Source organism: Notamacropus eugenii, chromosome X (assembly GCF_028372415.1).
Source record: "Notamacropus eugenii isolate mMacEug1 chromosome X, mMacEug1.pri_v2, whole genome shotgun sequence".
NCBI classification, from domain to species: domain Eukaryota; kingdom Metazoa; phylum Chordata; class Mammalia; order Diprotodontia; family Macropodidae; genus Notamacropus; species Notamacropus eugenii.
Genome location: NC_092879.1, coordinates 30,299,968 through 30,323,609, shown reverse-complemented (window position 1 = coordinate 30,323,609; position 23,642 = coordinate 30,299,968). Strand labels below are relative to the sequence as shown.

General features: G+C 40.7%; 1 protein-coding gene and 1 pseudogene across 1 annotated transcript in view; one reads left to right on the top strand and one right to left on the bottom strand.

Annotated features, from left to right (window-relative positions):
* Positions 1-23,642, bottom strand: part of AMMECR1 (AMMECR nuclear protein 1) — a 151,077-nt gene that overhangs the window by 19,909 nt on the left and 107,526 nt on the right. The window contains exon 3 of the mRNA XM_072626426.1: positions 5,484-5,598. Within this exon, the coding sequence (XP_072482527.1) occupies positions 5,484-5,598 (115 nt within the window). The remainder of the gene's footprint in view (positions 1-5,483; positions 5,599-23,642) is intronic.
* LOC140515621 (protein N-terminal glutamine amidohydrolase pseudogene) lies at positions 19,876-20,547 on the top strand (annotated as a pseudogene).

The window sequence follows — 23,642 nt, the reverse complement described above, 5'->3', positions numbered from 1 at the left end:
CAAGGAAAATGATTAAATCCCAGTCTTTTGCATCTGGAAGAGACCTTCAATATCATCTAGTTCAGCATTTCCCAAATGTATTTGGCCAGAGAACACTCTTGGGTTTGAATGGAACCAATACACATGAATCTGGGAAGAGAGTATAGAATATTCCTGGGATTAAAAGGGAGGGCGAGTGTTTGAGGAAAATTTGGAGCTAAATAGGGGAAATTAAGTATAGTTTCACATTGAAAAATTCAACATGTATTCCACATGTCAATTTCCACCACTATTAATCTACTCCCTACTGGCTCCACTAACCATCCCTGCAACTTTCCAAACCAAAATACCCCTGCTTAGCCACCATTCCCCTATAATGTTGCCTTTCCCTGTAAGAACGTAAGATCCTTAGGTCAGCAACTGGTTTTCACATTTGTATTTGTATCTCGAGCACTTAGTATAGTGTTTAACATATATAATAAAGGCTCATTCATTCATTCTTTCATAGTTTTGATCCATATATAGTTTGATACATACATTATTTCATATTATGAGCATAAGCATATGATCAATGGTACTGATTTTCTCACAGAACCTCCATTCATAATATGAGGTAAGACCCAAGGGAGGTGAGATGACCAATGGCAGGTACAGAATTTGAATATGTGTCCTCTGACTCCAGTGCCAGACTTCTTTCCATCAATGTAGCTTCCAAATAACTTCATACACAGATTTATTAGTACATCTAAGTTTGTTGTAAGAAAACATTTTATTAGTTCTTATTTATAATCACCAGGGCAATAGTATGTTAATACAGGAATGCAGTGAGACTCAATTATTGGAAGTACATAGTTTCAAGGTATATTTAAACTCTTACTTGCACAAAATATTTTTTTCCCTTTTTTTTAAACATTCCTGGTCAAATTTCTACAGGAGACAATTGTGTATACACAAGTATTTTAAATAATTTTAAAAATCTTTCATATGAGAACTACTGAGGGCACACTTTTAGAATTTTTTTTAACACCAAGTAAATCAGCCCATTATATGAAATGGTTTCCCAAATATTACCAGGAACTCAATAGTAGATAAAGAGCCATACTGAAAATCTTACTTTGACACAGATGGGACATGTGACCTTGGGAACTCACTTAGATACTCATCAACATTTATAGAGGGAGGGTGTTGTTTTTTTTTAATAGGAACTCCTTACACAGATGAAATCACAGGTCCAGACCAAAGACAAAACTGCTTACTTCACAGAATGTATTCCAGCAAAGCCTGGAAATTAATCCTATTCTCTCGATAGACTTCCATTATAGAGATTTGTTCCCATGGAAAAGGCTCCAACATAGACCAAATCAAAAAATTTGGAAAAGAAATTGCTATGTCAGAAGCCCACTGTGTGGGATGCTGTGCATCCCAGCCCAGCACCTGCATGAAGGCCTTCCAGGAAGGCCTGGCCCCACTGTGCAAAAGTGCGTGGGCCAATCTGGCAGGAGATTTCTGACTCTAGGATCATCTCTACCTCTTCCCACATCACAGCAATTTCTCTTGCGACTGACTGATTCCATGTTCAAAGCTGCCAGAACTTGACTCTTTTGGTCCTCTGACTTAGGAATTCACAAGATTTCATTCTATAAGGTTACAATAACATACATCACCAGTAGGTGTCACCTACTGGTGTCATAATATACTGCGCTGGAAAAAGTCCTTCAGGTTTTATGACCCAAAGTCTCTCTTCACTAAAGAGTCAGGTTAGATACCACTAACTTTTTTCCTATTTTCTCATCTTGTCTCCTGCCTTTTGTTCTGTCAGGATCAGTGGTGTCAGAATTCTCTGGTATAAAAACTTTCTACATACATAAATATATACATAATATTTCTACATACATATATACATACATACATACATACATACATACATACATACATACATACATACACACATACACATATACACAGGCATCTGTTATTAGAGTCTCAAAGGGAAAGTTACTTGAGGGCACTGAGTTAAGGAAGGGTCAGAATTAACCAGGACTCACATTCAATAATGCCAAAGCTGGTTCTATCTGGTATGCCACACTATTGCTTCTCACTAAAATTCTACATTTCACTGTTTACTGGACCTGGAATTTCAGTGGTGTAGACAGGGAACTCTCTGTAAGGAAAGTTCCTCTATCAATGCAGATCTGCATCTGCTCTATCCTAGGCAGGTGCTGGGTTGTGGAGAGGGTAAGTGACTAGTCTTGGAGTTCAGGGGTATGCAGGACTTCACTCCAAGATTAGCTCTCCATGATGCTTTATCTTAATAAGAGCTCACGTGGAGGTAGCACTTTATAGTTACAGACTGTTTTAAGCATATTGCAAAGCGGCCAACACATCATTAGACACATAGTGGAAGAAGAAATCCCTCTAAAATATACCTAGTGGGGGGCAGCTAGGTGGTGTAGTGGATAGAGTACAGGTCCTGAAGTCAGAAGGATCTGAATTCAAGCTTGACCTCAGACATTTACTAGCTGTGTGACCCTGAGTAAGTCACTTAACTCCACTGCCTCCCCCCAGAACAAAAACAACAACAGAAACCATATAGTCTGAGTAGCTGCTCCTCTACACCCTGCTCCCCTCCAATGGCCACTCACTCCCCTTGGGGGCAGCTCTGCTCCACATCAGGAAGCTAAGCCTGGCATCAAATCTACATTTGCTTTCTGCAACTGTGACTCCTCCATGGCTCCTAAGTTCTGCTTCTGGGGCCAAAGAGAACAAGTCTAACCCCTTGTCCAGATGATACTTTTCATGACCCCCAAATATTCTGTTGTCCAGACTAAACAACCCTAGTTTCTTAATCAACAGACATTTATTAAGCACCTAATATGGGCCAAGAACTGTGCTGAGCTCTGACCAATCCTTGTGTTATTCATTCCCTTTCTCAGCTGCCACCTCACACTACTGACTCTGAGCTTGCAGGCCACTAAGACCCCCATCTCTTCTTCAAATTAGCTGCTGTCTGACCAGACCCTTCCTCTAGCCTGTACTTGTGTTTGAGGCTTTCAGGAGCTCTCTGCACTTTGTGTCCCCCTGCTGTCTACGCCTTTACACAAGTCACCAAGGGCACTCACTGAGGACCTCCTAAGATGCCACCAAATCATTCCCACAGCTGCCTTGGGGCTGGCTATTTAACTAGTGTCAAAGTCACAATACTTTTCCGAGCTGATTGGAGACTCACCAGTCTTGCTCATGGCAGAGGGAGGGACACGTCTGTCTGCAGCTTCCACTTTCATGGGTCACCTACATTTATTCATCCTCAGTGAAGACCCTGAAGCTCTAGTACTTAACTAATGGGATCAGCACAGTTACTCTTGGTAACAACTATCTCATGTGATATGCTTTTTACAACAAGGTTGGGGGAAAGGAAGGATATTTTCCCCCACCACAGCCATTCTAAATCTCCATTCAATTCAATTCAAAATGTTTGTATTAAATTCCTTAAAATATTGCATGCTTTTGCACATGTGGGTAAGAATCACAGGAGGGATATTAATACAGTCTCCAAAATAATATTAATGACATTTATATAGTACTTGCTATGTGCCATTCATTGCACTAAGCACTTTGAATTATAACATTTGATCCTTAGAACAACCCTGGGAGGCAGGTGTTATTATTATCCCCATTTTAGAGTTGAGGAAACTGAGGCAAACAGCAATGAAGTGACTTGCTCAGGGTCACACAGCTAGTAAGTATCTGAGGGTAGATTTGAACTTGGGTCTTCCTGATTCCAAGCCTGATATTCTAGCCACTGTACCACTAAGCTGCTCCTGATTCAATATAAATATAGAAAAAGATTCAAAATTCCCATAAAGTACAACCATAACAACCTAAGGGGCCCAGTATCAGAGGGTAGTAGTGCTAACGGCAAGAAGGTGAGGTACAGAGAGCCCTCTTCACAACTATCAAACATTTGGTGAGCCCCCACCGTTGGAGGCTCTCTCTACTACCAAACATAAGACTAGTCCCAAGTACATAAAAACTTAACGGCCAAAAGGGCAATTTTCCCTTCAATTAGGCTGGGAGATGGATTAAAGAGGATGATTAGGCTTATTACCAACACCCCATTCTCCCAGGCTCCACTATCCATCCCCTTTCCATCCCCAGTTTGATCACAGCTACAGTCCAAGCTCAGGGACAAGGAAGGAAAGGGGAACTGTTCATTCTTAGTGATGTCCAACAGCCCTGGGTCACCCCCTTCCACTTAGGAGAACACACTGTGACTCAGGGGGCTTGGCCCCAGAACTGCACAAAGACCACTCCAGGACCTTGAGCCAGCCACTACTCCTGAATGGTGGAAGACTTGGGATCATTCAAAGTACAATTACTGGGATAACTTCCTTCTTCATCCCACCTCATTTCAAGAAGCATCTTAGGAAACACTTATAGTATAGTCTAACTATTTGATTTTGTTTTCTCCTATGAAAAATCTCCAGAAGCTGCTGTGCTAATACTCTCCCCTCCTAAAAGCCCACAAAGCCGGAAGGCTGTATTTCATCCTATACTGTCTAGGTTGGCTTTTCACAAAGAAAATAGATGTTATTTGTGCTCTTTCCTGGCAGATCCCAAAATTATGGAATGTTAGAAGGTTCCAAAATTACTTGGGCCTAACAATTTTTTATCACAGACACTTTCAAATCAAGACTAGGAACTTTATAAATGCCTTTTTCTGTATGTGGAAAAAACCTGAAATACAGCACAGTGAACTGCCCAAGCCAATCAGTGGCTGAGCCAAAATAAAACCCCAGGCCAGTCCACCGCCAAGGCAGTACTCTGCCCACAAGGCTCCGACAGTCAGTGGTCTCCATAAGAGACCTACTTCGCACTACTTTTTTTTTTCATAAGAACTACTGAAATCTTAAGACATAGTCACTGTCCAAACGATGCTATAAGATGGCTTAGAAGTACACTCGCCACTCTGTGCCATACCACCCACCAGAGCACCACTGCAAATCACAGTGGCTACATCAGCCCACAATCCACCAAGAAAGAGAAGGAAAAAAAAATACAGCTATAACCACAGACTTCCTTGCTAGCTGTACACATTATATAAATTAACATAGCCAAGAACCAGAGACAGACTTGTTCTATTCAGACATCACTCCATTCCTCAGGGGCTAAATTACCTGCCTGACAGATCATCCCTCCAGCTCTTTCTTCCTGAATCCACCTTTGACCACATCATGGCTCCCTGGCAACTATAAACTGTCCAAGAAGGGCAAAAAGAAAAAAGAAACCTCCAGAAAAGTTCTGGTAAAAAGTTCTAATTGGAGATAAAGTTCAAACAAATTAGGTTTTTGGAATATTCCTGGATTTTAATGATACATTAGATTCAATTACATTACTACAAAAAGAAAAAAGAAAAAAAGAGCTGCCAGAGGATTTTATAGCCATGATGATTTATATGTAGTGAAGATTCAGCTCAATTTTTCTCTAAGTGATTTTCACAATCTTACCTCCCAGTCCAAATAATCACAGACATCTTCAAAGTTAGTGAGCAGAGACACTGAGCAGGTTAGCCGGGGCAGCTCCTCCCTTGTCATTGGGGGGAAACGGCTATCTTTAAGGGCACTGTTGAAAAGGAAACACATTTTAAAAGAAAAACTGAATAGGTCATTTTAAAAATTGCAAATGCAGCAATCATTTAAAAAAAGGTAAGAGATGATAAAAACTTTAAGATGCTGGAGCTGATACTAATCATCCTCAAATGCATTCTAAGGCCCCAGGAAAATATTAAGATTTTATAAGTCACCGTTTCCCGTACTTAATACTGCTTGCTTACAGACTTCTCAGATTGCCAATTCTATAGCCACTTCAATTACACCCCCCTCCCCAAATGATCAATTATATTTCCTGTGTAGTCACTTCCTGATGGATTTCCTTAGTACTACAATAAACTGATAATGTAAGATTTCACATTAAATAATTCACTTGGGGGGGGGGGGAGAGAGAAGACCAGTGGAAACTTGTGGAAAGATTTTTGGATCAAGTACTAGAGGAAAATGTCATGTAGGGAGAAAAAGAGGAAGACTAAAGTTTGTTTTAGTTTTCCCTTAACTTTGATTGCTTTTGCTTGAAGAAAATCAATCTTGTCAAGTATAGATCATTCAATGTGTGACTCAGAAGCTGTGAAGCTCCAGGAAATGGGCCGCTGTCAGGGATTTTGGAAGGATTGCAGACACTCAGAATCCCAGACATCGAAGGCACCCCAGAGGCTGGCCATCTGGTCCAACCCACGCCTGACCAAGAACGCAGTCCACACCATCCTCAACAAGTGATTATCCAGCCTTTGTCTGAAGACCTCAAATGAGGGGGCGTCCACTCCCTCCAGAGCCCACTCCAATTTTGGCCAGCTTTAATTCTTAAGACGTTTTTCCTTCTACAGAGAGGAAATCTGCCTCTGAGACTTTTGGTCCTGCTTTCTGGAACTAAATAGGATAAACCCAAGGTCTCTTCAATATGGCAGTCTTTTAAATACTTTAAAAGAGTTATCATTTTCCCTACTGAGTTTTCTCTTTTTCCAGGATAAACATCTTAAATTCCTTTAAGCAATCCATGTACAGTTATGATATCAAGGCCTTCTGTCAACCTGGTTTTTGTCCAGCTCATCGATATCTTTTCTAAACTGTAGTACCCAAACTTCTAGATGTGATCTGACCTGGGGAGAGGACAGTGAGATTTGAATTCATTAAGGGCAACAAGCCATTTTTTCCTGATTTTTTTACTTGTCACTTCTGTTCTGGACACTGTGCCTTGTTTAATAAAGGCTAAAACTATGTGAGCTTTTTTGATGGCCATATCATACTCTTGTCTCCCTCATGTGGACTCCACTAAACTCTAGATCTCTTTTTAGACAAACCGCTAACCACATTTTCTCTATCTTGCATTGGTGAAGTGGATTTTTTTTTTAAAGGACTAGGCATAAAATTACGAGAAAAAAAATCTCTGCCCTCAAGGAGCTTATACTCTAATTGAGACAGACAACTCCTTGCTGGAGAGGAGAATTCTGGTTTGGAGGTTTACAGGAATAGTGATTGAAGCCAGTGGGCAGGGGACTGGCATGCCCTTTCCTGTAACAATGGTAGTATTGATTTGATTATTGCATTCAGAACATAGGTGGCAGGCAGACTTGGTAGATGAGATATGAAAATCCAACAGGGTCTAGGACCAATGAATAGATAAAGAAGGCTAAGTGTATTTGTTTGTTCTCACTCAGTCACCAATCAAAAGGGCTGAGCCCTAGGGAGTCAGCTCCAGTGAGGTGAGTACTAGTCCAGGTAGGGAGAAGTTGGGCAGCCATAATAAGTGAAATAACTATAATAATTAGCTAATAGTTAATAATTAATAGTTAGCTTTCAAATAATTGAAATAATTTTTTATCTTATTAGATTTCAGCTCAATGTCTCAGCCTGGACAAATTTTGCTGGATTGTGATTCTGTCATCCAACATCTTAACTGAAATTCTGATAAGAATGCCATCTGTGCCTTCATCTAACTTGTGGGAAAAGATACAGTGCCAAATAAAGTAAGCAGATCCAGCAAAACAATATGCAGAGACACTACAACAATACTAAGGGAAAGAGGGACAATTAAAAAAAAAAACAATTGAAACTGAATGCTGTGAAATTGTCATGGCCACGCCTGTCTGTGAAGAGGAAATATGAGAAAGCACTGCCTGTCTCTCCTCTGCCTTCTTTGCAGAGCTGGGTGGCTTTAGGAGTGGAACACTGCACATAATATTCAATTTTTTCTATGGGTTGGTTAGTTTTGCCGAGTGGCTATCTAGAAGGGGGAAGGAAGATGAATCTATTGGGAAATATGTGGGGCAAAACCAAAATATATTTATTAATCATTTAAAAAGATACAGCAAGAGATGAAAGATGGATGGGTTCTTGGAGTACTAGACCATCTTCTAAACTGAAGTCAATTCAGCTATGACTGTCCTTTGCCTCTAGTCATTCCAGAAATTCAGAAGGCAGCTCACTGCACTGCCATGTACCTGGCATTACTCTACCAAATGAGACCATATCTATAAAGTGTTTATCAGAGCACTGGTGCAAAGGGGGCTTGTTCCCTTCCCTTATTCCCCTATCAGGTCCACAAGAAAAAAACAAGGAGACTGGCAAATGCTTTGCTGAAACCTAGAGAAACTGAATCAACAGCACTCTGTTGAGCTACTTACTAGTCTACAATGTCAAAAAAGGAAATAAGGCAACTCTGGCATTCTCTGTGCTTCCCTAGCCATCTAGAATTAATATTATGTTCTGGACTTTTGCCAGAAATTGAGACTCCATTCTCTTGGCTTTTAAAAAAATTGGAAATCTGAGACAGAGGGCATGATTTTTGTCTGTTTGTAGTAACAATGTATTTATAAACTAGATTATGGACCTTTCCAACTGAACATCCTGCAGGCAATTCAAATTCAACAGATCCCAAACTGAACTCATTTTCTTCCCACCTCCACCCCTTTTCTGCATTGGTCGGGGGTACAACTCTTTTCTGTCAGCAAGTTCACAACTTTGGTATCATCTCAACTCTTACTCACTCCACATAACTAGAGTTGACAACTCTTCTAATTTCTATATCCACATCACCTCTCACATCACAGTAATATCTCTTGGTCTCAACTCACAAGCTGCCATCCTGACCTCACAGCTGCCAAAGTGATTTTCTTAAAGCATGAATCTGATCACACACCACATGCCTGCTCAACAAATCCAATGGTTTGGGCTCAAATACTGACTCCTCTGTTTAACGTTTTAATTTCCTTGTGACCTGGTTGCTTTCTAGTCCAGTTCTATAATACTCTCCTCCTTGAACTCCATGACCCAACCATACCAGTCTATTCATTGCTCTGCATACATAACATTCTATCTCCCATCTCTGTGCTTGGGTACTGGGTGTCTTTCATGCCTGGCCTGAGCTTCCTCCTCACCTCCACCTCTTCTTTCAAGACAGCTTAGATGCCACCTTCTACATGAAGGATTTCCTTATCATCTCCCCAGCTGCTAGTGCTCTCCCCCACATTTTTATGTATACATTAGTAAATATACATATTGTCCCCTCCTTTCGTTCGAGTGTAAGCCCTCAAGAAGAGGGCAGAGACATTTTTACTTTTGTCTTTTTATGCACAGTACAGTGCCTGTCACAAAGTAGTGATTAAGTGTGCATGAAATACTTAATGGAACTTGATAATTTATGAGGGTGAAGATACAGGGATGGCACATACAGCTATCCCTTCCATATCGCGACTTTCCCCATTGGGGTTTTGATATATTCAGAATCAGAATAAGAAATTAAACGGGAATTTTGGAGTTTTGTGTAAACCACAGATGACACATGAAGGCCAGGAGATAAAAAAGAAAAAGTTTAAAAACTCAGAAATACATAAAATATGCATTTTCTATGTATAGTTATACGATATCAACATATTTTATCTTTTAATACCACAATAATTCAGACTTCTCTGGTATGAAGGGAGGACCAAAACATTTTACATGGATTTTCCAGATTGAAGAGGTGCCACATCCCTAAGTCTCATGATGTGGAAGAGATAACTGTATTTTGTGGGTTAGTTGCAATGTGCTAGGTGGTAAATCCCAGAAGATGTGAATGGATCTGATGGGGTTCAGACTCTGGGAACCTCCTTGAATTCCCCTTGTATCTCCCACTTAACCTGGCTTTTCATACTGAAATTGAGCTCTCCTAGTATCTCCCCACAGAGCCTGGCTTTTCATACTCAAATCTGTGGCCATCGTCTGTTACCTCTTGATTGCCCCTACCTGCTTCCCACCTAGGCCCTCCCTAGTCTGAAGTCTCTTGATTGCCTCCAGCTGTTTCCAGCCTTCGATTCTCCTGGGGATTCCCTCTTTGAACTTCTTCTCAGGACCCTCCCTAGACCCCTTCTCCCATCACTCTAGACTACCAGACCCCACCCCCCATCCCTCCTATAGTCTTTTCTGTATTTAAGTTCCATCTCGCCTCCCTGAAGGCGCTCAGATTCAATCTAGCTCAGACTCGGTCTAGCTGGGATTCTATCTGGCCTGCTTGTGCATACAAGCGTCACAAATGCTTAGACTCCTTAAGAGCCAACCCAATTTGGCGAATCTTTAATAAACTTTGGTTTTTTTTGACTTTAAGAAGGCTTGAGTCAAATTCATTCAAGCACGACTCGGACTGTCGGTATTTTGTAGTCACGATCACCCCTAAACCTCATCAGATCTGCTAACAGCTATCCTCCCTTATAGTACAAATGAATCATATTATACTGGATTTTCAAAAGAATATGTTCTGACAAACATATAAATTTCAAGGCCAAACAAACAAAACTCAAACCCAAACAAACTCAACTAGACAACACTTGCCCTTCTCTAGATCTGTTACTACTCTTGTTCAACAAGATCATTCAAAGAGAATAGATGGTGATTTGGCCATCTCATCCACCAGTTCTTTCAACACGCAAGGGTTAAGCTTGGTATGGGGCCTTGACTTCATTAAGGACAACTAATTGTTCTTCCTTATTTTTCCTGGATTTCAGTTTCCTATTAGCCTTTTTTTATCCTTCCCAGACCAAAGATCATTCTCTCTTGGCAAAGAAAACAAGAAAAAGAGAGTTGAATAGTGGTGTTTTCATTCCCTTAACTCCTTTTTGCAGTCATCCTCTCTTTTCTCGAATCCTCCTCTTTTCCTCAAGATAGCTTTAAAAGCCCTATCTTTGGCTGTCCTCTGAATTCTGTGCTTTAGCATTCCTGACCCTATTCAAACTGGCCCAGCTGCAGGATTGTATTCATCCTCCATTACTTATTGGTGCTTCTATACATATCTTTTAGAATTCTAAGCTGGTTGATGAGTTTTCTATAGATCCACATCTGTCTGTAAACAGTTCCTTTTTCTCCTCACCAGAACTGTTTCATGTTTCAGCCTCTTCAGAACTTCATTTTTGAGAACTGTTCACCCTATCCTGAACCAACTTCTTTTGCAGAATTTGAAGCCATGGGATCTTATCTATGCTTTTCTTTGAACTTTGAATTTTATACTTCCCAAATGTAGGATGCATGTCAGATTGTGTTTGGCTTTCCTTGTTTTCTCTATCATGAATTCTAGGATGGAGAGATCATTTTCACTCTCCCCACCTCCCAGGCTCCCACAGTTTTTCTTCAAGAAACCAGTCTTTTTTTTCTGATCAGAATCAGTTCTATAATAACAGTGCCACTTTCTGTACTCTTTAAAGGATGAATTTCACAGGATCATAGAATTATAGTTGGAAGAGCCCTTTAGTAGTCATCTAGTCCAATCAGGTTTCATAGATGGAGAAACAGGCTAAGAGAAGTTTTGAGTCCTGCCAAAGGTGACACAGATTTTAACTGGGAACTGAACACAGGCCTTTGACACCAAACCCCCTAAAAGTATTCTATTTTTCATTAGCATTAAGGAAGGCAAGCCAAACATGCATTAGTGTTCTGCTTTTGGTAAAGAGAGAGAACACTAGCAACTGTCTGACTAACTGAAGCCCCCCATTTGTACTATATTATGCTTTCATGTCAGGTTTGTCATTCGCTTTCTCAGACCTTCAATTCTTTCTTCCTCTTGCCTTGATGGTCTGTAATCCAGTCCAATGACAATATTGCTTCTGTTACTCCTTCCATAATTATCCAAATGTTCTCCATTGAGTTTTCTCCCTTAGGTTCCTGGATTTCCTTTAATATGTGATGCCATTCTGTAGCCCTGCCCCCCCTTATATGATTTTTTTTTTAATTTTTGGGCCTTTCTCAAGCCATATTCTAAGTCAACCTACTGATTCTCCTGTCACAGGGCTCCCTCGGCCACTGGGCTTGTTTCCCATCTTCTGTGCATTTGTACACAGATATCCAAGGCCAAGGATTTTACTGTTGGCTTCTCTCTCACTATCCATATCCTGGCAAATTCTTGGGTGTCTGCATAGTTCTTCTTCCTAGACTGTAGTTATTCTCCATGATGTATAGCTTGGCAGAGGTTGGCAGATTTATGTAGGCAATCTTCTCCCTCCCCCTTCCTCCCTTTTTGGCTAAGATTTGCTGGACTCAAACAATCAACAAATATTCCTTAAGCATCGGGCACAGAGCTGGGACCTGGGGGATATATAAAGACAGAAACAATACCTACTCACAAGGAGCCTATCTTCTAATGGGGAAGACAAGTACACCTACAAGTATATAGAGCAGAAATGGAAAGTGAATCAATACAAGAACACATAAAGTAGTTAGATACTTAGTTGTTTGGGAAGGAGGGTACTAGCAGTTAGGGGAATCAAGAAAGGCTTTGTGTAGTTGTCCTTCATTTGGATCAGATACCATTATGCCTAAAGTGAAGCTATGGCCAAAACTCCATTTTCAGATACCATCTTCTTTTCTCCTAGATACCATCTTCTTAACCAACTGTCCATGTCCCACATTTGCTTTTCTTTTTCAAAGCCCTGTGATGAAAATGCCACATGGGCTTCCAAGGTCTTCAGGTTCTGGCTACCTGGATGCCTTCTAGCAATATCACTTTTCTCCACAGGAATCACTAGAAGCTGGCCGTGGTCTTCAGATTAGATGGGACTTGGCAGGATTTCATCATCTGGGGTGCACTGGCTGGATGGCCTGAGACGCTCATGATGTGCAGGGCCTTGAGTAGGCCATTCTACCTCAGTGTGCCACATTTCCCTCCTCTGTAAAACAAGGGAGTGCTGGACTCAAGGTCTCTAAAGCCCATACTATATCATGGATACATGCCCCCAGGAATACAGCAGGATCCTCTACTGTTAATGTCTCAGTCCCTTCAGCAGGGAGTCCCTGACTGCCACCATTCCCGCTTCCTTGGACGCTTACTGGATGTTCTTTCCTCTTGGTGGCACCTGTGGCTTCACATCATCATCCCTGGCACACACCCAGACGCTCGTCCTCAGAGGGTCCAGCCCCTCCCTTTACGGGAAGAGTCTATAGTTATACTTAGAGTCACATCTATAATTAGATAGTCTTTTGTGACTTACACAACAAAATGAAGTTGTGGTCAGAAAGCACTTTGAAGTTACAGGACCTTTCTTTGTTGGTTTCTAGGCTATGAAATCCCTATCTCTGGTTTAGGATTGGGATGACTGGAGCTAAAGACCCAGGAGTAGTTTTAAATCATCCTATCCATTTTCAAATATAAATTTTAAAATGTCCTCAATAGCCAGATACATTACTTATGATAATCTACTCTTTGAGATTTGCCAAGCACAACAATTCTCACATATAATAACAAGATTAATTTCTTTGACTTAATGTTTCATAATATCTTTCTTACCATTTATGTGATTGCAATCACACATACAATCACAAATGCAGTAGGTTTTAAAAAATTCATCAAAGATTTTCATTCCGGAAGGGACTCTAGAGATTATCTAGTGCAACCTCTTCACTTTACAGAGAGGGAAACTGAAGCTCAGAAAGGGGAAATGACTTTCTCAATGTTACAGTCAGGAATCAAAACCTAGGTATCCTGATTTTCAATGGAGCACATTGTTTCCTACATCAAATTTTTACTTAAGCGTTATTTTAGACTTCAACTATAGTTATACATACTGATCATATGCTGAAATGAGTCAAAAAGCATCTCACTGCCTGCGAAAGGAGACCGATTTTATGTAAATTTGCTTTTTGGTTTCAGAGATCATTACTTTCATAACATATATAGGTTCGGAGGATCCTTATTCCAAGTCTCATTTCCACTGACAAGTTAAGTCCTCAGAGTTTGGCGCTATCTCACCTTCAAAGTTTGGCGCTATCTCACCTTCAGAGTTTAGGGGTATCACTGAGTGGTCAGAGATCAGTGTCATTGACTTGAGCCCCCACTGGTGTGTTTTCTCCCAAGAATCAATTTAGTCAGACCACCTTAAGTAGCCTTTTAGAATGAGTACTTACTATGGTGATGAAAGAAGGGAAGAAAGAAACAAATCTTGTCAGTAAACCCTAAGTTAACTGGGCAACTTCTGACTGTACTTAATGGCTGTATTTTGGGCCCACCTGGCTTAGAGTGAATAACTTTTTCTCTTCGGAACAGCAACCCTGATGGTCTTCCCCTCCCAGATTGATTTTTAAAAATTTTTTTCTAATTAAAGGGACCATATCTAGACTCACTTCTTAAAGAGGCCTATTCATTGAATGGGCATTACCTTACTTTAAGTGAGTAACTGAAAAGGCCTTAGTCTAAAAGGGCCAGGGTCTCTCATTGCATCCTGGGCCATCTCCAGTCATCCTGAGGAATATCTAGTGACTGGACCCAGATGGCTCTGGAGGAGAAAGTGAGGCTAGTGATCTTATACAGCCCTCCCTCACTCAAATCAAAGTCAACTCTAAGTCATGTCATCATTTCCCTGATGCCATAGTCCTCTTCAAAATGAAGGACAAACACAAGTTGCCAGAAGTCTTTCTTTCATAAGGTGCTCAAGAAGTTCTCCTTAAACATCATAAATGTGTAACATGTCTTTGGTTCCTGTTAGAGACACTTCTTTCAGATATGCAGCTAAGATACTCATGGGAAAATGGTAGGTATAGCATCTTCTGGTCAAAGGGGATAAGGGAAAGAAGATCTGGTGAAGGCCAAAGTTGAGACCTCTCCATTCCCTTTCCCAAGATGATTCCTTCTAAGATGAACCTCTTCTCAACTCACTTGATAATTTATAGATGACATCTTGCACATAGCTAGGCTTTCTTGGCCTAAGTCAAGACAATTCTTGTGCAAAGCTACTACAATTCCAAGGACTTAGTCTAAGGCTTATTGGTTGGAGTATCAGACATCCTATCACTCACTTTTAAGTGGGGTGGGGTTGAATAAATCACCTCACACATACTTTATTTTCCAAATTTTACAATTAGTATTTTTTTTCCTTTGTTAAGTACTAAGCCTCTCTATCTATGCAGTGGAAATAGTGCTGGATAAGGAGTTCAAACCACTGTTTTGCTCTGTTTCATTTTCCTCCTCTATAAAATATTGCAGTTGGACTGGCTAACCTCAAAAATCCCTTCCAGCTTAAAATCCATGACCTGTAACATCTCTAATTCCATTGAATGCTATGCAAATCTATTGGCTTTGATATGTTCAGAAACTTAGAGCCCTGAGACACCAAGAATTCATCAGAGCTGTGACTAGTAGTGAGATTCTGATGAAGTCAGGTCAATAAATCTAGTGTTGAAAACACAATTAAGAAATTAACTTTAACACTTAAGCATTAACCATAGGGTAAGGCCCTCTCTGGAAATAACTTACATCAAAGTATCTGATACAGTTGAAGTCCACAGATACCATAGTTCATGGTGGTCTATAGGATTTCACTGAGGAGGTGCCAGTAAAATAACAACCTTCACCAATTTTCCCCCTTATTTGTGCTTGTCTTTAACATGGCTCTATGGCTGTTCTTGCTTCTTCCCCAGGTGTTTTACAAATACATGTGGAGATAGGGAGCAGCCTTGCCTACTCTGCAGGTCATCTTCATCAGTGGGACGTGCCCCACAGAAGCATACAGACAAATGAACCAAGATTCTTGCTCTCCCAAGAGATATAAGTGCCAAATACTGCTTCCAGATTCAGAACCCACTGTAGGCAGGTGCCAGAGAAACAACATTAACTCTAACAAATAGGAAGATAATGAGTCCCCAAACTATAGGCACATGGCCCCAAACTATAGGTACATGGCTCTACAAATATTCCTTGAGAAAAGCCTTACTCTCGGACAAAACAAGAACTTGCTCCGTTAGAAAACACTTTGTAGTGGCCAGATCAAGTCTGTGCCCTAGCTCTGAACTGCAGGCAGAGCAGTTCTATAAAGGTGAGACACTTAAGAGGGAAAGGAAGTAAGCATATGATTCAAACTATCCTCAACTCTGGACCTGCCAGGATGCGTCCCATTGGGTGTTTGACAGCCAATGTGAGTGGGAACCGTCATGTGAAGGACACACATTTCCCAGAAAGAGCAGTTTGGATTCTCCCAATGGCAAAAAAAAATTCAAAAGACAAATTTTGGGGGAAATTATAATCAATTTTATCAATCACAGCCAGCATATGACTGACAAAAAAGGCTCCCATCCTCTCATCCAAGAGATTGCATGGCTACTTTTTTAGGTTTATATACGCCTTTGGACAAGAGGTGTTCCATCAGATAGCAATCAATTCTAATTGGTTAACAGTTTAATGAGGGGTGGACTTTACAGAGAAGTGGGCTTACTCCAATGAGGGGCTGAGAGTGACATCATGTCCCTCTTGAACCAGAGACTATCCCTATACCCAGACCACCCCCAGCCTTCTAGACAACAGCACAATCTAGACGAAAGGATCTACCTCCACCTAACCTTGACTGAAAGGAAGTCAGCTTAAACTAGAGATTCCTTGTAAGACTGGGTGGGATTGGATAGAGGAGAAGGTTAGCTCAACCTTCAGAGACTGGGGTCTTGAAATGAGGATAGAAAAAAAGGGGGAACTCTGAATCCCCCAAATCATTAGTTATTAATAATCATTTGTCTCATCTTCACAATCCCCTGGTTTTCAGCCTCAGGACACAGCTGCCCAAGTCTAGCAAATCTTCTGGAGGCTGGAGCTGGAAGCAGAGGAAGGACATGCTGCTGGCATTCTTTCTCTGTAATTCACCAAACATCCATTGGATACCTATAATGGGCCCAATGTTGTGTATAGGCACCATGGTTGATAAAAAAGACAGTCCTTGTTCTAGATGAAGAAACCAAATGTACTCTCTATATAACTAGTGAAGAATTATAAAGTTCAAACACTGGTGCATGAGCTGTGTTATCAATCCACTTGGCTGATACAAATTCCCTGTCAGAGAAACTGGGGAGCCTGCTTCTAGAAGAGTTATAATGTATAATGGAAGTGCTTTGGGGAGACATTGGGGCAAGGGCAAACATTCTATAATTGGGTCCTGTCTGCTAACCATGAGTGGCTGAGTAGTTGGACCAGAGCGGGTACCTTCAAAAAGGCACTGATGACAAGAACGTCAGACATTTTCTCTTTGGCTGCTCTTGCTGGATCCCTCAGACTCTCTCAATGTTGGCATCTGGTGAGAGACAATGCTATACGAAGAGACAATGCTGTGAACAGAGCTATGGGCTCACTGTCTCAGCATTTGTTGTTCTGTTTTAGGTGAGTAGATTGGTGACTCCAACTTTCTAATTTTTGAAGGTCATGAGAGAGTCTGGGTGCCATGGGGCTTTTGCAGCCAGCTCAGCATCAATGCCCCAAGGAACAAAGAATGATCTTTAGGAGTCAGCCCAGTGATAGCTGAAGTGGGGACTCATCCTAGTGTCATGGCACATCTGGATGTGAACTTGGTGGGATCGATGCTATGTAAAAATTGTGTTAAGAGTGAGCCTCAGAAAATGATGTGGAAGAAGGGAAAGTGTGTTCCTAAGGGATTGGCAGCAGCAGAAAGTGGGGGAGGAGGGGAGGGAAATAGCTGCACTTTTGTTCTTGTTTTATACCTTTGTAAAAGCCAATCAATGTTAAGTGGTTAAATAAAACTAATATAAACTAATAAAACTAATCACTAGTATTAATCACTGGTACCTAAAAGCAGGGAGGGCTCAGCTGCTGGGGGTTCTAGTCAATGGCACTAAGAGAGAACCCTGAGGGGTAGATGTAGCAGGCTTAGCTCAGGGGGAGTGAGGTCAGGGTCTATTTGTTACACATGTAATTGCAGAATGGAGAGGAATCAATAATCAAGGAAAAAGCATTTATCAGGCACCACTTTGTGCCAGGCACTGTGCTGGGTGCCGAGGATACAAAGATACAAATGGAATAGTCCCTTTTCTCAAAAAACTAATAGTCTATTTGCTGTTGTCCAGTCATTTCAATCATGTTCGACTCTTGGGACCCCATTTGGGGTTTTCTTGGCAGACAAACTGGAGTGATTTGCTATTTCCTTCTCTGGTTCATTTGACAGAGGAGGAAACTGACGCAAACAAGATGAAGTGACTTGTCCAGGGTCACACAGCTAGTAAGTGTACAAGGCTGGATTTGAACTCAGATGAGTCTTCCTGACTTCCGGCCTGGCACTCTATCCACTTCAGTGCCACCTAGCTGCCCATCACAGTTTATTGGGGGGGGGGGGGGCAAATATGGACATGTATATGTATATGCAACTACATACCAAATAAATACAATGGAATGGGGGAGGGAGGTACAGCTAAGACATTAGCAACTGGGAAGAACCAGGTAAGGCTTCATGTAAAAGGCAGCAAATCAGAAATTCTGAGGGATAATGGCAAAAGGGGGGAATATCCCAGGCAGAGTGGACAATCAGTGCAAAAGGCTCAGAGAGACGAGATGGGAGGACAGTGGGGACCTAAAAGAAGGCTAGTTTGGCTGGGCCATAGGGGAGGAATGTGTAATAAAGCAACAAAGGCAAGATAGGGGCAGCTTGTAAAGGGCTTTAAGTGCCCAACAGAGAACTATATATTTAATCTCAGAAATACTGAAGAACCACTGGAGTTTACTGAGTAGGGAAATGACATACTCAGACATACACTTTAGGAAAATCTCTTTGGCAGCTATATAAAGGCTGGATTGGAGTGGGGAGAGGCTTAAGGTAGTGGGGATCAATTAGGTGGCTACTGCGGTAGTCCACTAGCGAGGGACAAGGTCTTGAGCTAGGAGGTAGTTATGAAAGGAAGACACATGGGAGAGACATGGCAGTACAAAGAATCAGACTTGGCCACTGATGAGCTAGGTGAGGTAAGATTGAGGAGTCATGGCTACCACTGAGGTTGCAAAGCTCAATGTGATGAAGGATGATGAAGGTGATGAAGGATGATGAAAGATGGTGGTACTCTTGACAGAAGTAGGGATATTCAAAAGAAGGCTATGGTTTGTGACAAGGAAAGATGATGAGTTCTATTTTGAACATTCTGAGTTTGAAATGGATATCTTATTTTAGCAGGTAGTATGGAGTAGTGGAAGGAGTGCTGGATTTGAAACCAGATGCCCTGGGTTTAATGTCCCAGCTCTGTCATTTACTACCTGTGTGACCTTGGGTAATATAACCTTAAATTTACAAAGAGCTTTACAATATTATCTCAATTTGTCTTCAAAACAACTCTGGGAGGTAGGTGCTATTATTGTCATCCCCATTTTATAGATGAGGAAACTGAGACAGAGATTGAGTGACTTGCCCAGGATCATATCTAGTATCTGAGGTTAGATTTGAATTCAAGTCTTCCTGACACCAGGTCTAGTGCTCTATCTAGTGCATCACCTAGCTGCCTCAAGTCACTTAACATCTTTAGGCCTCATTTTTCTTATCTGTAAAATGAATAGGTTAGACTAGATGTCCTCTAAGGTTCCTTTCAATTCTAAATCTGGGATCTTATAATTTGATAATCTTATGCCTTTGGGACATTCAATTTGAAATGTCCAACAGGCAGGTGGTAAAGCAGCACTGGTGCACGGGAGAGAGATGAGGGATGGATATATGGGTCTGAGAGTTATCTGTACAAAGATGATGAAACCCATGGGAACTGATGAGGTCACAAGTGAGAGGATGTATATAAAAAGAATAGAAGGCCCAGGACAGAGCCTTGAGCGTACCTCTACCATTAGGAGGTGGAATAAAAATAACACTCAAGTGAAGGAGAGTGAGTAGCACTCCTACAGGTAGGAGGTTAACCAGGATAAGAGTGTCAGCTCAGAGAGAAGAGTATTCAGTAGAAGATGGTGGTTAATAGTGTCAAAAGTTGCTCTGTGGTTGTTCCCTTCCCAGACTTTTGGACCACGCTTCCCCGGCATGTTGAGGGAGGGTGAAGGGATGACCAGGCATATTCAGCCCAGGCCTGCCCACCCACCATGGAGGGAGAGGGATCCGTTTTCCCGAGGCTACCAGCTAGCCAGCCTGCCCTGGGACGCCTGCACCTACAGAAACTGCTACTGTGAAAAAAAACTCTGGAAGCTTTGTGAATATATTAAAAAACCATGATCAATATCCCTTAGAAGAATGTTATGCTGTCTTCATATCTAATGAGATATCTGAAAGCAGCAGGCCAGACCCGGAGATGGACCTATCATTTGGGATTACCATATTGTTTTGCTTCATGTTTCAAGTGGAGGACAGAGTTTTATTTATGATCTTGATACTGTGCTGCCATTTCCATGTCCCTTTGACACTTATGTAGAAAATGCCTTTAAGTCTAATGATGATCCACAATTTAGAAGAAAATTTAGAGTGATTAGAACAGATTTGTATTTGAAGAACTTTGCATCTGATCAATCTCACATGAAAGATTCCAGTGGAAACTGGAAAGAGCCTCCTCCTCCCTACCCCTGCATTGAAACTGTAGCTTCAAAAATGAACCTGAATGATTTTATCAGTATGAATCCTGAGGTTGGATAGGGAGCTATATACACACTACCTGACTTTGTACATTGATTTGGCAGTAAGAACTGATTTCAGCATACAGACATGGAAAATGGAATAATTCTGGGGCACATATTTGCTTTTCCTTTTGCATGATGTGAATACCAGCACTCTCCAGATTTGTAAATCGTTTACAGTGAGATTGGCACAGAATTAGGTTTTCTATTTTACTTAATAAAATTGAAAGTGGAGTGCACACATGTAAAAACTGAATAAAAGTATTTTTGCATGTCAAAAAAATAGTGTTAGGGCACTGGTAACTTTGGAGAAAGCAGTTTCAACTGAATGATGAGGTTGGAAGCACATCTGGCATGTAGTAAGTGCTTAATAAATGCTTCTGAACTGACAGATTACAATGAATTGAGAAGCGAGTAAGAGGAGAGGATGTGAGGCATCAAATACAGACAACTTTTTCTAGGAATTGGGCTGAGAAGGGTAAACGAGAGAAAGGATGATAGCTTAAGTGTGTGGGGGGGCAGTCAAATAAGGGTCTGTCTAGACTGGGGTGGAGTTAGGCAAGGTGTCTTTAGGAAAAGTGCTCTTTGGAGCAAATGGCTCAGCAATGGAAAGGATACTATTTTTAAAAGCTCAGATCTGACTTGATGACAGCTAAATTACAGCATTTCAATTTAAGCACAATTTTCTAGGACCCCACCTGTGGTATAAAGTAAGGGACTACAACCACTGTGCTAAGCCAAAGCTAAGACATTGCCAAAAAGAACTATATTATTTGTAGACAGGAGCCATTTTCATTATCCCAAGAATAAGGGATGCTTATAAGTAAGTTGAAGGAGAATAACGGTCTATGTTGTTCAGTTGTGTCTGACTCTGTGTCTCCATGAACCATAGCATGCCAGTACCATCCATGGGGTTTTCTTGGCAAAGATACTGGAGTGGTATGCCATTTCCTTCTCTAGCTCATTTTACATATGAGGAAACTGAGGCAAATGAAGTGAGACCTAGGGTCATACAAGTAGTAAGCATCTGAAGCTGGATTTGCACTCAGGTCTTCCTGACTCCAGGCCCAATGCTCTGGTTATTGAGCCACCTCATTGCCTAATGGTCTTAATCAATTGATTAATGGTCTTAATTACTCTTTAACAGTCTTGTAAAATTACACTATAGATTTTCTTAAATGAGAAGCAGTGTGGTAGAGTAGATCAAGTGGATCTAGAGTCAGAAAGACCTAGATTCATATCCCACCTGATACCTACTACCATTTGTGTGACTCCGTGTAAGTCACTTTGCATCTCTGAGTGCAGGCTCTAAGATCATATTATAGACTGCTTGCAATCTCCATCAGAGGAAGGAATTCTTTTAACTCCACAGGTCCATGACAAATATATTTTTACATATTAAGGAAAACAGATACACACCTATCAGCTTGAAGCTGCTTTGTTGGGGGTCAATGCCTCAGTGCTTAGCTAAATGCTTTAAGCATGGATACAAGCAGATTCTAAGTAAAGGGCCCTCCTTCTATTTCTTTGCAGAAACAAGACTATTAGTGTGGAACACTGCCTTTAATCAGACTTTTCTGGTACTTTGGTCCGTTTTGCTGAACTTCACTCCCTTCTGTTCCCCCCAATTCTTTGTTATAAGGGATTACTTTCTTGGATGGGGTGGGTAGAGGGATATATAAAAACAAAATATATGAATAAAATTGATTTTTTTTCTTACAAAGGTAAAGGACATATTTTCACTTATTTTTGCTCTTTCCTATTTCCCTATTTGATACTGGTGATTCAGAGCTGCTGTAACTTAAAACATCTGTTTCCTCTTAATTTAATAAGTCTTATTAGCTGGATATTAAGTCTTCCTTTATTCTCAAGTTTTTTCACAATCTGAAATTTAATACGCAGGACTTATGATGATCATATGCAGAAAGACCACCAAGAAGATCATAAGATGTAACAAAATCTGTTGCAGAGAACAAGGAGGTAGAGAAATTACACAGAAAACTTGATAATACCCTCCATTTTAATACTTCATGACTGATGAACATTGGAGAGAATGGTGAAAAATATTAGAAAATATGACTCAGGATCAAGAAAGAAGAGGCCAAATGTTCAAAGACTACACACTACACATGAATCTCTTGCCTATGTATCATAAATCTTAAGAAAAAGTAGGAAGGCACTCAAATGTTGAGTAATACCACAAAAAAGAGGTACTGACTGTATTTTAAGAAACAGATAGCTAGTGATGTGGCAGTCATTTCTGAATCAGCTGGGGCTATATAGTCAGGCCACTGACTTATTAGATCAAAGATAAAAATTAATATTATATCAAAAGAAAGGATAAAGATGAGATGTGAAATTAAAACAGTGCCAATGTGACCCATTTATAACAAGATATGGACATTCCAAAAATTAGAAATGGATAAAGGAACAGAAAATGCCACATTTCCAAGAGGTAATGTGGTACATTGACTCTACAGAGTTAGAGAACTTGGCTTCAAATCCTAGCTCTGCCAAGCATTACCTGTGTGACCCTGGACAAGTCACATCATCTCTCTGGGCCTCAATTTCTTTATCTGTAAAACTGGAGGAGTTGGAATCTCTTATCTCTAGGAGATTCTATCCTCTAAGGTTCCCTACAACTCTAAAATGATGTTCTTATGATACCACGAAAGTTTACCTGGTACAAAGAAATGGTCACAAGGAAGTCAAGAGAGCCAAGAGAACTGCCTTGCTTAGCAAACATGATCTCCTTGACAAGCAGAGAGATGGCATCATCAGTTTAGAATATAATTTGTTTATAAAAACTTATCACAGAGAATGATTATATGAGATTATGAGCAACATTACTTCATAAAACAGCAAGAAGCAATTGAAAGAAAAACAAGTTTGCAGAATATTTTATATCACATGCAATTAAAATGCCTCATCCTGAGAGCATTGCATGACAAAACTGAAAGAAAAATAGGCAGAAAATAGGAAAAATATATCAACATTTCTATAATAAAGCATTTTCTTCAACAATGACAATGGCACTACTAAATGTGAAGTATAACATCACAGTCCAACAGTGGTCTGTCCGAGGAACTAGAAATGAAGCTAAAGACAACAGATATAAGATGAAAACTGGACCAGAACAAACAGTCATAGAAAAGATGTGTGCTTGAAGTGAAACAATGTTAGGACTTTGAGGGATCAATGGTCAAGATGTTTATAAAATGGCAAGTTATTGAATGACTGGA